Below are 13,983 nucleotides of genomic sequence, written 5' to 3'. Positions count from 1 at the left end.
CTGTTCCTCGTCACAGGTGACCATAGGAACGGTACCTTCGTTCGCTTCCGAGCTGTCCTTCGTCACAGGTGACCATAGGAACGGTACCTTCGTTCGCGTCCGAGCTGTTCTTCGTCACAGGTGACCATAGGAACGGTACCTTCGTTCGCTTCCGAGCTGTCCTTCGTCACAGGTGACCATAGGAACGGTACCTTCGTTCGCTACCGAGCTGTTCTTCGTCACAGGTGACCATAGGAACGGTACCTTCGTTCGCTTCCGAGCTGTTCTTCGTCACAGGTGATCATAGGAACGGTACCTCCGTTCGCTTCCGAGCTGTTCTTCGTCACAGGTGACCATAGGAACGGTACCTTCGTTCGCGTCCGAGCTGTTCTTCGTCATAGGTGATCATAGGAACGGTACCTCCGTTCGCTACTGAGCTTCGTGTAAGTATCCAGATGCGGTCAGCAGACGGCACCGGACCAGATAATGATGCTTGCGTATACACACTACTTGCCGGCTTAATAGTGTGCGACAAGCTTGTGGGTTCTGTGCAGCGCCTCTCGGCGCGCATCTGTCAGTACTGACCTATTGTTCACGGCTGATCTCATCACCACCGTTGTCCCAGGTCTCGTCGCTGACCTACTGTTCGCAGCTGATCTCATCACCACCGTTACTGTTCGCAGCTGATCTTATCACTACCGTTGTCCCAGGCCTCATTCTATTGACACGAGGATGTACCGCGACAGAGCAGTTTCTGCGCCGATTGGTGCGCGCGTGCTGACAACGCTGGCACCGAAAAGCGTGCCACGTACAAGAAGAGTCGAAAACGGACGGTCTCCTACGGCAAAACCTGACGCAGACGAGGCCATGTTCCAGTTCTTTCCACAGAAAAGTCGTCCATGTTTTGAAGCTTTTGCACGGCCACAAGAAAAGGTGGCTTAACAGCAAACAAGCTGTTCGCCCCGTAGTCCAGTAGTTTGTTCGATAGGGCCGTCACATTAAATAGTATAAAGCAGTTTCACGGAAAGCCAAGGTAAACCTTACAACCGTACTTGATCTCTTATAAGTATATATATATATATATATATATATATATATATATATATATATATATATATAAATATATATATTGTCACAATCACATCAGAAGTGCTCACCGCCCACCACCTAGTTACTCAAGAGTTCTGCAAGAATTTGTCTGTCTGTTTAAGGCCGGAGAGAGTTCGTTAATGGATATGCTTTCCCAAATTTGAAGGCGTCTTCTGTCACTGCACGTCCGTAAAATGTCAGTGCTGTCTGTCAGTTGTTGTCGTGTCAATGTCGTGTCGTGTTCCTGTCGCATGTGGTCCAGAGGTGCCCCGTCACGTAAGTGCATTGTCAGGCGTCGTTAGAGTGTCGTTGTGGTCACACCAATGTAGTGTATGGGACGAAGTTTGCAGCCTTCGATGTTGCATTGGAATTGATACACTACATTGGTGCATTTCAGTTTGTCGGGTTTGTCTGGGCTGTTTCTCATAAGAAAGTTCGATATTTTCTTATTACAATAGTAAATGACAATGTCTATTTTGTGGTCGTTTTTGCCTTTAACATGTTGAGAGATAATTTCCCGTAAACCTTTTTCGTCCTGTTTGTGAGCAGATGTCATCTGATTTTGATAGTATCAAATTCAAATGACATCTGCTCACAAACAGGACGAAAAAGCTTTACGGGAAATTATCTCTCAACATGTTAAAGGCAAAAACGACCACAAAATAGACATTGTCATTTACTATTGTAATAAGAAAATATCGAACTTTCTTATGAGAAACAGCCCAGACAAACCCGACAAACTGAAATGCACCAATGTAGTGTATCAATTCCAATGCAACATCGAAGGCTGCAAACTTCGTCCCATACACTACATTGGTGTGACCACAACGACACTCTAACGACGCCTGACAATGCACTTACGTGACGGGGCACCTCTGGACCACATGCGACAGGAACACGACATGACATTGACACGACAACAACTGACAGACAGCGCTGACATTTTACGGACGTGCAGTGACAGAAGACGCCTTCAAATTTGGGAAAGCATATTCATTAACGAACTCTCTCTGGCCTTAAACAGACAGACAAATTCTTGCAGAACTCTTGAGTAACTAGGTGGTGGGCGGTGAGCACTTCTGATGTGATTGTGACAATAGTGTTCCCATTGTGTCTTTGTGATGTTCCCATTATGAGTGTTTCTTACATGTATGAAGATGAAAATAGCAATCCGTCTTACTTCAATTAGTTATGCTTCATTTATGTTCTCCGTACCAAAAGATGTTTTCCAACAGTAGTGCACAAGTTTTCATCCTTTAAAACTCAAAACTTATTTCTTGTGCAATTTAGTCTTCTCCAAAGATGAGATAAGATCTCGAAACGTTAGAATGGAAGGAGTGATGAATATATGAGTAATTTTGTGCGAACCATCTTTAATCTAAGCGATGACGCAAAGTCAAAGGCCCGGAAACTAGAACGATATATATATATATATATATATATATATATATATGTGCTTGCTAGTTACACGGAGGAAATCGGCGGTGACCGAACTGCCCCTCAATGTTGAGACACAAACATGAATGATTCGCGGCTGATGAGACTGCCAAACACATACTGAAACATACTGAAACATATTTTTGGTCGTCTGGATTTACCCGTCTAGATGATGCCTTTAGCTTCCTGGAGCCAGCACCACATTGACGCAGAGAACTCATTTTATATTGGACTGTACAGCCGTGCGTAAAATGACTTATCGACCCAAGTTAGACTCCACGGCACTCATTTCTGGTGTGAGCCGATTCAGCACGACGTGCGCGATAGTGACGTTGCTTTCTTGCCAACAGACGCAGCAGGAACCAGGGGGCAATTGTGCCAAGTTCTCTATTAAAGAGACGCTCTCATTGTGTGCATTATACTGAAATAGTGACAACAGGTGCAAATCAACAAAATTACACGTCATGTGCGTTTATGCTCGATATGACGATAACTTTTATCTCGGATCACAAACGTTCTTTTAGGGCGAGTATCACACCTTTTTGCACTTTTCACTAAATGTTGCATCAGAAGCGTACGAGGTTATCAGTAATATCAGTTTTCTCGAAACACTTCTGAAAAGCCCAGATTTTCTATTTAGAGTAGCCGACCCTTTGGGAGAAACCTCAGTGGTCCTCTTACCATCACTTTCGAAGTAGCGCATTTCATTTGTTTTGCCTTTTGCAGCGTGTGTGCACTATAATGTTTGCAACCAACTAATGTGTCAAAATGTTTGTGTAATGCTTGCTACGAAGCCTGGAAACACTCCGTGTAAACAAAAAAAAGAGGCGAACATAGAGAAACTATTACCCCGCAATTTCAACGAAACCTTATACTAAGGCTTTGATTTCTACTCTGTGGCGTTTACCGCAGGTATTTTCGAGGCGCACTTTGGCTATGACAATGGGAACATCAGAAAATCCATGTGACGCACAGATTCAAACTTCAACCTACCAAATTTTTGGTAATAGGTTCTTGCCCCTGGGCCAATCACAAACGTTCTTTTCTTTGCACCAGTAGAGGTGCGCACGGCAATTGTCATGACGACGGTGGTCGCGACTGCAGGGAGGAGGCTTAGCGTTGTTACAAAGGCAGCTAGTTAGCACAATTACAATGTAGTTTGGACTCGAAAATAAACCAAATTGTTATCCTTATTATGTCTTGGCGGTGCTGCAGAAACAATAACCAGCGCTTCTTTCAGTTTAAATCATTGCTCCGGCATAACAGGGACAAGTTATTATCAGGATTTTTTGCTAGCGTCATGCATCGCAAAAAACAATAGGTGTTGGCATACAAAGTACAACTTTCGATATGCCAAATGGTCATACGTCGTCATGTAAGACAAGGCAATGGGTCCAAGATATGAAAAAGTCAGAAAATGAAACATTTACACTTGCCAAAAATTTCCGTGCACCATGGTGCATAAAGCGACATGTCGGATCATTTGGCTTCACGCTATCGACCGCCACAAACAGGCATGGATGTGCGTTTTCGAAAATGTCAGAGGCTGTAACACATAGGAAGCTGCTATGGGGCATCCAGAAATTACATAGCTGTGTTTAGGGCCGGAGACTATCCTATGAACCTCTTTTCTACATTTTTATTTGACATAGTGGTGCACACTGTATCATTTTGAGGAGGCTGTTCTGTCTTGCATTGCCCCAGCGGCCAGGCAGCCATGTTTGAACCCAGGAGCACGGCTTAACACCGGCCAGGTAGCCAGGTTTGAACCCAGGAGCGCGGCCTAACACCGGCCAGGTAGCCAGGTTTGAACTCAGGAGCACGGCTTAACACCGGCCAGGTAGCCAGGTTTGAACCCAGGAGCACGGCTTAACACCAGCCAGGTAGCCAGGTTTGAACCCAGGAGCGTGGCCTAACACCGGCCAGGTAGCCAGGTTTGAACCCAGGAGCACGGCTTAACACCGGTCAGGTAGCCGGGCGAGGCAGACGGGTAACAAGGGTTTAACCCGAGGCACCGCAAGCAGTCGCACGCAAGCGCACCGTGCGCAGCTACGAGCTCCGTTGAACAGGAAATGAAGACGACAACCCATACATTCATTCGGATGACCTTCACATGGCATGCAACGCCGAAAAGGTGAGGGAGGCAGATGACATCCATAGACGAGGATGATCTTCTTTTACTCTTGAAAAAATCCGGTGTTCGTTCATGGCAACATGAACTTTTCCCCTGCGCTGACACAGGGAGTGGGGGCGAGGTGGCCTGCATCCACCCGCATACCATTTTAAGAATTGTTCAAAATGATAAGCGTTCTACTCGCAATGCTTTCAGCACCCAATCTCAAGTGGAACGTTCCACATTTGTATGGTGTTTTGAACTGAAATAGCCGTCTTGAAGACCTTTTGCTGCTGTTAACAATCCTGCCCTTTTTAAGACATAAGCTCCTTTAGTTTCTGAGCCACGCGCCCGCGAATAAGGGGAAAGGTATATCGGGGAGAGCATTTCAAAGTCATCTTGGCATTCATGACGTCATAATAACGTCGTTCAAATCTTGCCATTCCATAAGCCGTGTGGCGACCAGCGCCATAGAAAATGATTGTCGAAACGTTTATACTTGGTGTTCGTGAGCGCGATTTCCATACATAACGACCGTCAATTGGCTCTCAACCAATGTTGCGCAAGGTGCAATGACGTAATCAAACTATAACGCATTACGGGGCATGTTTGCTAAACAGAGAGTTGTGCTCTCTAGAGCAGCTTTTCCACTTACAGAGCATACCAATAGCTATAAGTGAGCTTGTTTTATCATATCTGATGATTGCTTCAATGTCTTAGACTGTGAAACATTCTCCTTATAACAAGCTGTTACGTGCTATGCCCCATGGTGGAGCGGGAGGCAAATTCTTGATATTTGTTTTCTTCAAAAACCTTTAATGCTATCGATACGCTTTTTACACAGAAGTGACAAAACGCACCTGTTTTAAAAGTCGACGTGGAAGAGGGCAACATGCGCTTTGTTTTCCTTACAAGAAGAGGGAATCGGTTTTCCAATTTGCAACTCAACAATTTGCAACGGTTTTCTAACTTCCGTTCAAAAGTCTGCAGCTGACAGAAACATGTGGACAAGTTCTGATATAACTGAGTATTCAACATGAGTAACACTCTATACGTGTAACATGAAGTGGTCGAATACCTCATTGAGGGCACAGCCCCTACAACTTCACCAATGTCTTTCCCGCAATATATATTCCAAGCTTTCCCTCACGGAGCCACCCAATGATTATGTACACTGCAAATACTGTTACACGGTGAACACATGCAAAATGTCGAGACATGGACTGAGTGAATACCGAAAGCACATGCATAAGTAGATGTTGTTTGATGAGTTTCGTCCGACAGCACAGCGGTGCTTTCACAATTTGGAGCGCTTTTTAAACTCTCACGATGTCGATTTGCGGGAGAGATGTGGTGTGTCTCCTTTGGATTACGTGCTGAATGACGAGCCCAAATTCAACGGCGAGGCAATATTGCATGATGAAAATACGTGTGAAGCATCGAGTTAAGCTTTCCACGCGCGCCAAATCCGCAAACTAACCTTAATCGTGCTATATTCCCTGTTATTTGAGCATATTTTCTTCCGCACTCTAGCCACCAAGCCTGTCACCGTCACCACCGAACAAGTGACCGCGGCTTACGCGCAGCGTATGGTAGAAGTCAGAAATTCACACCTTTGGAGTAACTTAGTACAGTCTTAACTAGGCCATGCTCCATCAAGCCTAGCTAGCTAGGACAGTCCACGACCTAAATTTAGTGGAAGATGTCACTCGCAATTTTTCCATCCTTATGTACTTACACTTTTGGTTTGTTACCTTCTTTACATATCGTTGCCTCTTGCTTACTTCAAAATAGCACTAAAAGCCACAGATAACCGCCCTAAGTTGCCCTTAATTTTAAGGAAGTGCCAGGGTAACTTTTAATTTAAATTCACAACAAACCAAATTACAAGATTATTGGCTACATTTAATGAAATTTCCACAGCATCAATTTCAATATTCCGACCACGAATGAGAACCATAAACGAAAGCCGTTTTGTGTAAGCCTCCGCGTATGCATGATTATACTGCGGAATATTTCCACGTGGCGTCATTTTTAACATTAATAGAATGACACTCAGACGAAATTTACTTGCCTGAACTTCCCGATTGCATATTCTCCAAGTTCGTAGAACTTGATTTCCTCTGAGAATACGTCCAGTGGCACGTTGACCGGCCTCCGCAGTCTGCCGCCGCTCTGGTAGTAGTAGAGGATGGCGTCGAAACTGCAGCACAAGGTTACGTCTGCCAGCTCATCTCAACACCACTAGCGAACGCGCCGGGACAGCACCACGGCTGGTTAACAGACATGTGCCCAGTTCCTAATATTGGTTCCTGGTTCCCACTGGTTCTTTCGACGAAACAAGACTCTGGATCCTGGTTCTTACTGGTTCTTTCGTCCAAAAAGACGTTGGATCCTGGATCCCACTGGTTCTTTCAACAACACAAGACTCTGGATCCTGGTTCCCACTGAATCTTTCGACAAACAAAACCGTGGATCTTGGTCCTCACTGGATCTTTTGACAACACCAAGACCCTGGATGCTGGTTACCAATGGGTCTCCTACAAAACAAGACCCTGGATCTTGGTTCCCACTGGATCTTTCAATAAAACAAGATACTGGATCCTGGTTCTCACTGGTTCTTTCGACAAAACAAAACCCTGGATCTTGGTTCCCGTTAGTTATTTTGTAGGCACTGGCTTCAGCGCCTGGCTTCCCTTTTCTTGTCAATACCAGCCCCAGGTTCCCATAAGTTCTCTGGCGAACAACAAAAATACCAGCATGCCATGAATACTTAATACCATGTCTCATAGTTCACACAAGTTATTTTACCAACACTAGACGCCCGGGGTCAGATTATGGAGTACTCTGACAGTCTTGGGACCTTGGAAAGATTGGCCTAAAAAGGTCACCCTGCACAACTCAAATACTTTGCTCTAAAAAAGCAGATCAGCACATCACAGGCAAGTCAAATTAACAGCGTGCCCTGACTCTGTAACAATAATATAGCTTTTCCAGAAGCCTGAGCACAAAGCTCAGGCAGATATAGATGCATTATGTGCATGATAAAGCAGTATCAACGTGGACTAACTTTGGTCTACAGGTGGGCTGGGCATGTGCAAAAAAAAATTGCTGAGCTTTGATGGTGACCTGAGATATTTGGATGGTTTTCTGGTATTATGTATGTATGGTCACTTTAAGAAACCAAGCAGCTTGCTTGCTTCTTAGTAACCCATGCTTAAAGTACGTATGGCTGAGCCAGAGCTGACTCACATTATTTAGCTCCTTTGCCTGTTAATGCCAGGCCCTGGTTCCAATCGCCGCAAAACCATCTTCTCTGAACTTTATTTATTGACCATGATCCATGGGTTGCTCCCTCCTCCTGACCATGCATAAAAATTGGCACTCCTGTCATTATGCCACCATCACACAAACTATTTCAATTTCTGCTCTCATTGCAGGCTGCATATAATATAGTCTGCCTGCCTCACAGCCTGCATGTAAATGTAAACAGCGGTAATGCTAATGGTTCCGTAGGACAATTTGACAATTTAATGTTAGCAAAAACGGTAATCAAACGTACCATATTTGCATCCATGCAATGCTGTGCTCACAAGTGCAAATCAAATATGTATATGAATGAGCACTGCAGAATGAACGGCTTCCAGAGCTCTCCTGTTACTGTAGGGTTGATATCACCAGGAAACCGCCAATATTGTCCTCAAATACAACCAAATACCAATCTTTCACTGATCTCATAGGACAGTTGGACCACAATACCATAAATCACCATGCTATTTGAAGGAAAACTCTTGGTGAAGGGAAGATGGGAATGAAACCTGCACCCCGCCCCTCTCATTGCCAACATTCGCCACCCCACCCCACACCTCACTTTTATCGCCTTCCCATGACCTACATCATTGCCTATTATATAGACTTCCAACAACCAAGATTCACGTCAGCAAAAGGTTGAACTGTACATAACTGTTAAAATGCTACGAAAACATGGATAAAATCATTGCATTTCAAGCAGGATACAGTTTTTGAAGATACGTTTGTGAGCAGTGAAAAAGCATTCAATGTACCTCCAACGCCGGATGTCTAACAACGCCCCGGATGTCTCTCAGATTAGCACACTTCTTAGCAAACCCATCGGGGGGGGGGGGATGGAGCCCCGAACTAAATTAAATGTCGGAACACCCCTGATTTGAAGTCTGTGTGACTGGTAACTATTCTCAATCAGGACAAGAACAAAAGTGGCATGCATTGGCATTTTAGAGCCATTATCACTTTCGGTTGTTCCTTTCATGCGGGATGCAGTCAGACTTAAGCATTAAACCCACGATTCTTTTCAAAGGGAAGAAGGCTAATCGCTTGTAAACGCTTCAGTGAGTCAACAGCCTTTTCGGTGACGTCAAAAGGCGGTTGGGATAATCACAGGTCCATTTTTACCTTGATCGGATCATCCCAGCGAGTTTCCCCGAACTGTTAACGCCTCTCGTCTCGATGCTGAATCGCAACACCGCTAACGAAATAAGTAACGTCGAAAATTAGACCCTAGGCAGGCATTCATGACACTACAATGCAGTCACAACTTGCACAATCGCAGTGCATTGAAGTCACCGCCCACCTCATATCGGTCGCATCGCAACGATTGAAACATGCTCTCGCGGCCAGATAAATATCTGTATCTAGATCTCTTTCAGTATTTTATGCTGTCTAGTTCATGACACTGAGGGCCAGCTGTTAAGAATGGCCAATTGGCCGACCGGCCAGCCCATAGCAGATACATTGATTTGTCGCCGACCTGTCACGGAGTCCGCCGACAAACTAAAAATCGCAGGGTGTTTTTGTCGCCGGATTGGAATAAAATGTAGAAAAAATGTCATTGTGCCGCAGAGTACGGTGAAGAGATTTATGGAAATGTTTGCTGGTGTGTGACGAAATGTATTACCATGGAGGCATAACATACACATGGAGACATTATGTTATGTTTTGCATAGTGTACTGTATTTTTCGTCTTGGCTGTCACCAAGATTTGCTGTCCATTAACTTTTTTGGCACCAAGATTTGCCTGAAGAGAGAGAGAGAGAGAGAGAGAGAGAGAGAGAGAGAGAGAGAGAGAGAGAGAGAGAGAGAGAGAGAGAGAGAGAGCGAGAGAGATAGAGAGAGAAGAGAAGAAGATAGAGAGAAGAGAGAGAAGATATTAAATAATATATATATATATATAATATATATATATATATATTCCTATCATAGACTACTACCTGTCGAGCGATCAGTTTATATATATATATCTCTCATATATCTATCTATATAATCTCTATTCTATAATATATATCTATATATATATATATAATTTGTCGCCGACCTTATCCACCAAGCCGGCAGGTCTTACACCCCTCCCCCCACCTGTATTCATGTATCCTACGATGCAAAATATTTTCACATCCTTTTTGCTCGCGTCATGCAGCTTCAACGTCGGCTACAATTCTTGTTTAGTCAGTGCATAGTCAAGATGTAGGCGGGCTGCCAAGATGAGGTCGTACGAGATCAGCATGACACACGGTAAGTCAGTCATGTCATGCATGTCTCCGGATTGCTTATCCCACAGGAATCTAATGCAATCACTTTTAATGTTGCATCGGGTTATCTAAGTGCCCCAAGAGATCAAAATATGCCGTTTGTCACAGCTTACTCTGACCTTTGAAAGGCATTCAATAGCCATGGGCAGGTTAGGGCAATTGATTTTGAGCTTGCTGCATAAATAGCTACCACTCTGCTCATGTCTTGTTGAAATGCAGATTTTATAATTTTCAAAGCGGTAGAAGTTTCAATTTGCCGACAATAAAGGAAAGCAAACTTTTTGGTAACAACTATGCGATGTCCAGCTCACAGATCACCGTTATTTATGCATACGTGAAGCAACAGCAGGATTTCATCAATACCAAGAGCAGCCAAACAATATCCTTGAAAATTGATTGAATAGATACAACAGCTTTACGATATAATAGCAATGATATGGTATATTTTATTCCGCTGGGTTTGTCCATATTTTTGCAAATGCAGGGATAAAACACAAAAAACATACAAACATAGTGCAAGACAGCAGGCAAGACCCTCAGAACTCGCTGCAACTAGCAGCCCAATGCCACCTTACACTTGAATCATGAAAAGACCCAGTGCATTATAACGGCGCTCACTGTCGTCTGAGTTTCAGACCGCCGTCAGGTTCAAACTCACGAGTGAGAGGGTAGAAACTCTGGCCCCGACCGGTGTACTGGGGGAGCGTCACGGCGCAGCACGTCCCGGCTGCCCCCTCCCCCAGCGAGAGGGTAGAAACTCTGGCCCCGACCAGTGTACCGTGGCTGGGGGGAGCGTCACGGCGCAGCACACCCCGGCTGCCCCCCCCCCCCCCTCCCCCAACGAGAGGGTAGAAACTCTGGCCCCGACCAATGTAACGTGGCTGGGGGGAGCGTCACGGCGCAGCACGCCCCGGCTGCCCCTCCCCCCCCTCCCCCAACGAGAGGGTAGATACTCTGGCCCCGGCCAATGTAACGTGGATGGGGGGAGCGTCACGGCGCAGCACGACCCGGCTGGGCCCCCGCGCTCCGGTCCTCACTTCGGCAGGCGAGGCCACCGCCAGGGTCAGCACTAGCAACAGCACCAGGTGACGGCGACTGAGTCATTACCAGCAGCACCAGGTGACGACGACTGAGTCATTACCAGCAGCACCAGGTGACGACGACTGAGTCATTACCAGCAGCACCAGGTGAGACGACTGAGTCATTACCAGCACCCGGGGCTTCGGGGTCCGTGCTAAGTTAGGTCCACGTTATACGTTTATGCGCCTCGTGACATGTACCAGCACCTGGGTCAAAGTCAAAACCGCTTAGCCATAAAATCTAGCAATCCTTGCTACGCAAGCGACCAGCTGCAAGGTTTGGTGGCTTAATCGCTGCGTTGTTTGCCTCACACTCGCCGTGTACCTGATCTGCCCGCGCCTGCCGATGCCCGCAGTACGTCGAGGCAGCGCCGTGTACCTGACCTGCCCGCGCCCGCCGATGCCCGCAGTACGTCGAGGCAGCGCCGTGTACCTGATCTGCCCGCGCCCGCCGATGCCCGCAGTACGTCGAGGCAGCGCCGCGTACCTGACCTGCCCGCGCCCGCCGATGCCCGCAGTACGTCGAGGCAGCGCCGTAGTTCACCGACTCGGATAATTGTATCGTGTGATTTTGACGTAACGATCAGGCGCACTGAACACGCATGCCGAGTTGTAAAAATGATGTTTCTGAGATCAAACACTCGCAAGTATGCGACATAGCGGCGCTGCTTTCCAGCGTCAACGTAATGCGACAAATGGGGCTGTGCGCTGGTCTAAACTATGTCACATCGTTGTTTTGTAAAGCCTTTCAAGGCGCTCTTAAGATGCACTAGTCTGTAATGTGTCGTGTGGATGACGTTGTTTTGGGACTTCCTGAGATTTACATGCGGGTCTACAAATCAACGTCCGGTGGACAGAGCTACAAAACTTTCCTAAAGCAATAAAACAAGGACAAAAAAGAGGTCTGCATCATTACTTTTTCTTTCTTTGGTTATCCCTCCCAAAGGCCATCCAGGTTATCCCAACTCCACGACAGGTCATCCCAACGACAGAAGTCAATCAGATCACCTGAACGCCACAGTCAGCCCCGTCATCCCAAGCACAGGTCAGCATGGTGACCAAACACCACGACAGGTCAACCAGCTAGTCCCGGCAACGAGGCGTCACAGGTCGGCATGATGACCAAACACCCCGACAGGTAAACCAGCTAGTCCCGGCAACGAGGCGTCACAGGTCAGCATGGCGACCAAACGCCCCGACAGGTCAACCAGCTAGTCCCGGCAACGAGGCGTCACAGGTCAGCATGGCGACCAAACGCCCCGACAGGTCAACCAGCTAGTCCCGGCAACGAGACGTCAGCATGGTGACCAAACACCCCGACAGGTCAACCAGCTAGTCCCGGCAACGAGACGTCAGCATGGTGACCAAACACCCCGACAGGTCAACCAGCTAGTCCCGGCAACGAGACGCACGACAGCCAGGTTATCCAAACAACGCGGCGTGGACCGTTCAACCAATTTAAAATGGTAGCGGCCGATACTGTGCGCACGGCTGTTTCGTGTGCTTGCGAGGCGAATAATGGATGAGTCAATATGAAAACCGAAGGTAAAAGCCGGAAACGAATGCAACGAGCTAAGAACCGGTTTGCTTGTATCTTCGTCGCTTGCTTTCAGAACATATTGGCTCACTAATTTGGGATGACGGCGTAACATGGCACTAGTTTAAGCGACGGACCGAGCACCTGCATCGCGCCATCACATCCCAGCTCTGCCTTCCTGCGCGGGGCATAAGAGTAGCGGACGAGCCATCCAAGGAAATCGGTCTCCTGACGGCTGAAATCGATTCCTGCTAGCCGACACAGCGTTGGCAGATGGGCTGGCGCCTCGGCTGGCTGGACTGTCCCACGGCGACCGGCGCCGTCCTACCCAGCGTTCAATTCAAGCCGCCCAAAGCGTCGGCGTCCGAGTCACGCTTCTGTGGGGGCCAGCTGTCCACTTCTGTGCCGGCATGGGGTGACGGCGAGAGGCGTCCGCAAACAAGAGCCTGCTCCTCCGGAAGGGCGGCCGACGCCGCCATCCGAATACAGACGAGACGAACCGACAGAAATCAGCTGACGACGTGCCGGTGGTCTCGCGCCACGGCAGGGGCAGGAGTGGAGATTCGTCCAGGCAGGAGTGGAGACTCGTGAAGGCTGGAGCGAGTGCTCGCCACGGCAGGAGCAGGAGTGGAGATTCGTCCCGGCAGGAGTGGAGACTCGCCACGGCGGGAGTGGAGACTCGTGAAGGCTGGAGTGAGTGCTCGCCACGGCAGGAGCAGGGGTGAAGATTCGTCCCGGCAGGAGTGGAGACTCGTGAAGGCTGGAGCGAGTGCTCGCCACGGCAGGAGCAGGAGTGGAGATTCGTCCCGGCAGGAGCGGAGACTCGCCACGGCAGGAGTGGAGATTCGTCCCGGCAGGAGTGGAGACTCGTGAAGGCTGGAGCGAGTGCTCACCACGACAGGAGTAGGAGTGGAGACTCGCCCCGGCAGGAGTGGAGACTCGCCACGGCAGAAGTGGAGACTCGTGAAGGCTGTAGCGAGTGCTCACCACGACAGGAGCGGAGCGGCCGACAGGTGGAGGCCCGAGGGTGGGAGAAGGTGGGGGGGGGGGGGGGGGGGGGGGGGGGGGGGGGGGGGGGGAGGAGAGTGCCCAGCATTCCCGCCCCGTCCCGCCCCGTCCCTGCCGAGGCAGGCTGTGGCTCAGCTCCCTTGCACATGGGGTCGCAACCCGTTTAGCCGTAGAACA

At 48.0% G+C, this 13,983-nt stretch overlaps 1 protein-coding gene across 1 annotated transcript in view; it reads right to left on the bottom strand.

Moving 5' to 3' along the window:
* The window catches only part of LOC119091309 (potassium voltage-gated channel protein Shaker), a gene marked incomplete in the record, with an annotated part of 94,053 nt that overhangs the window by 30,357 nt on the left and 49,713 nt on the right, over positions 1-13,983 (bottom strand). The window contains 1 exon segment of the mRNA XM_037214016.1: positions 6,693-6,821. Within this exon segment, the coding sequence (XP_037069911.1) occupies positions 6,693-6,821 (129 nt within the window).

The sequence above is a fragment of the Pollicipes pollicipes genome, unplaced genomic scaffold (assembly GCF_011947565.3).
Source record: "Pollicipes pollicipes isolate AB1234 unplaced genomic scaffold, Ppol_2.1 Scaffold_3447;HRSCAF=4054_pilon_pilon_pilon, whole genome shotgun sequence".
Classification (NCBI taxonomy): Eukaryota; Metazoa; Arthropoda; class Thecostraca; order Pollicipedomorpha; family Pollicipedidae; genus Pollicipes; species Pollicipes pollicipes.
This window is presented reverse-complemented; position numbering and strand designations above follow the sequence as displayed.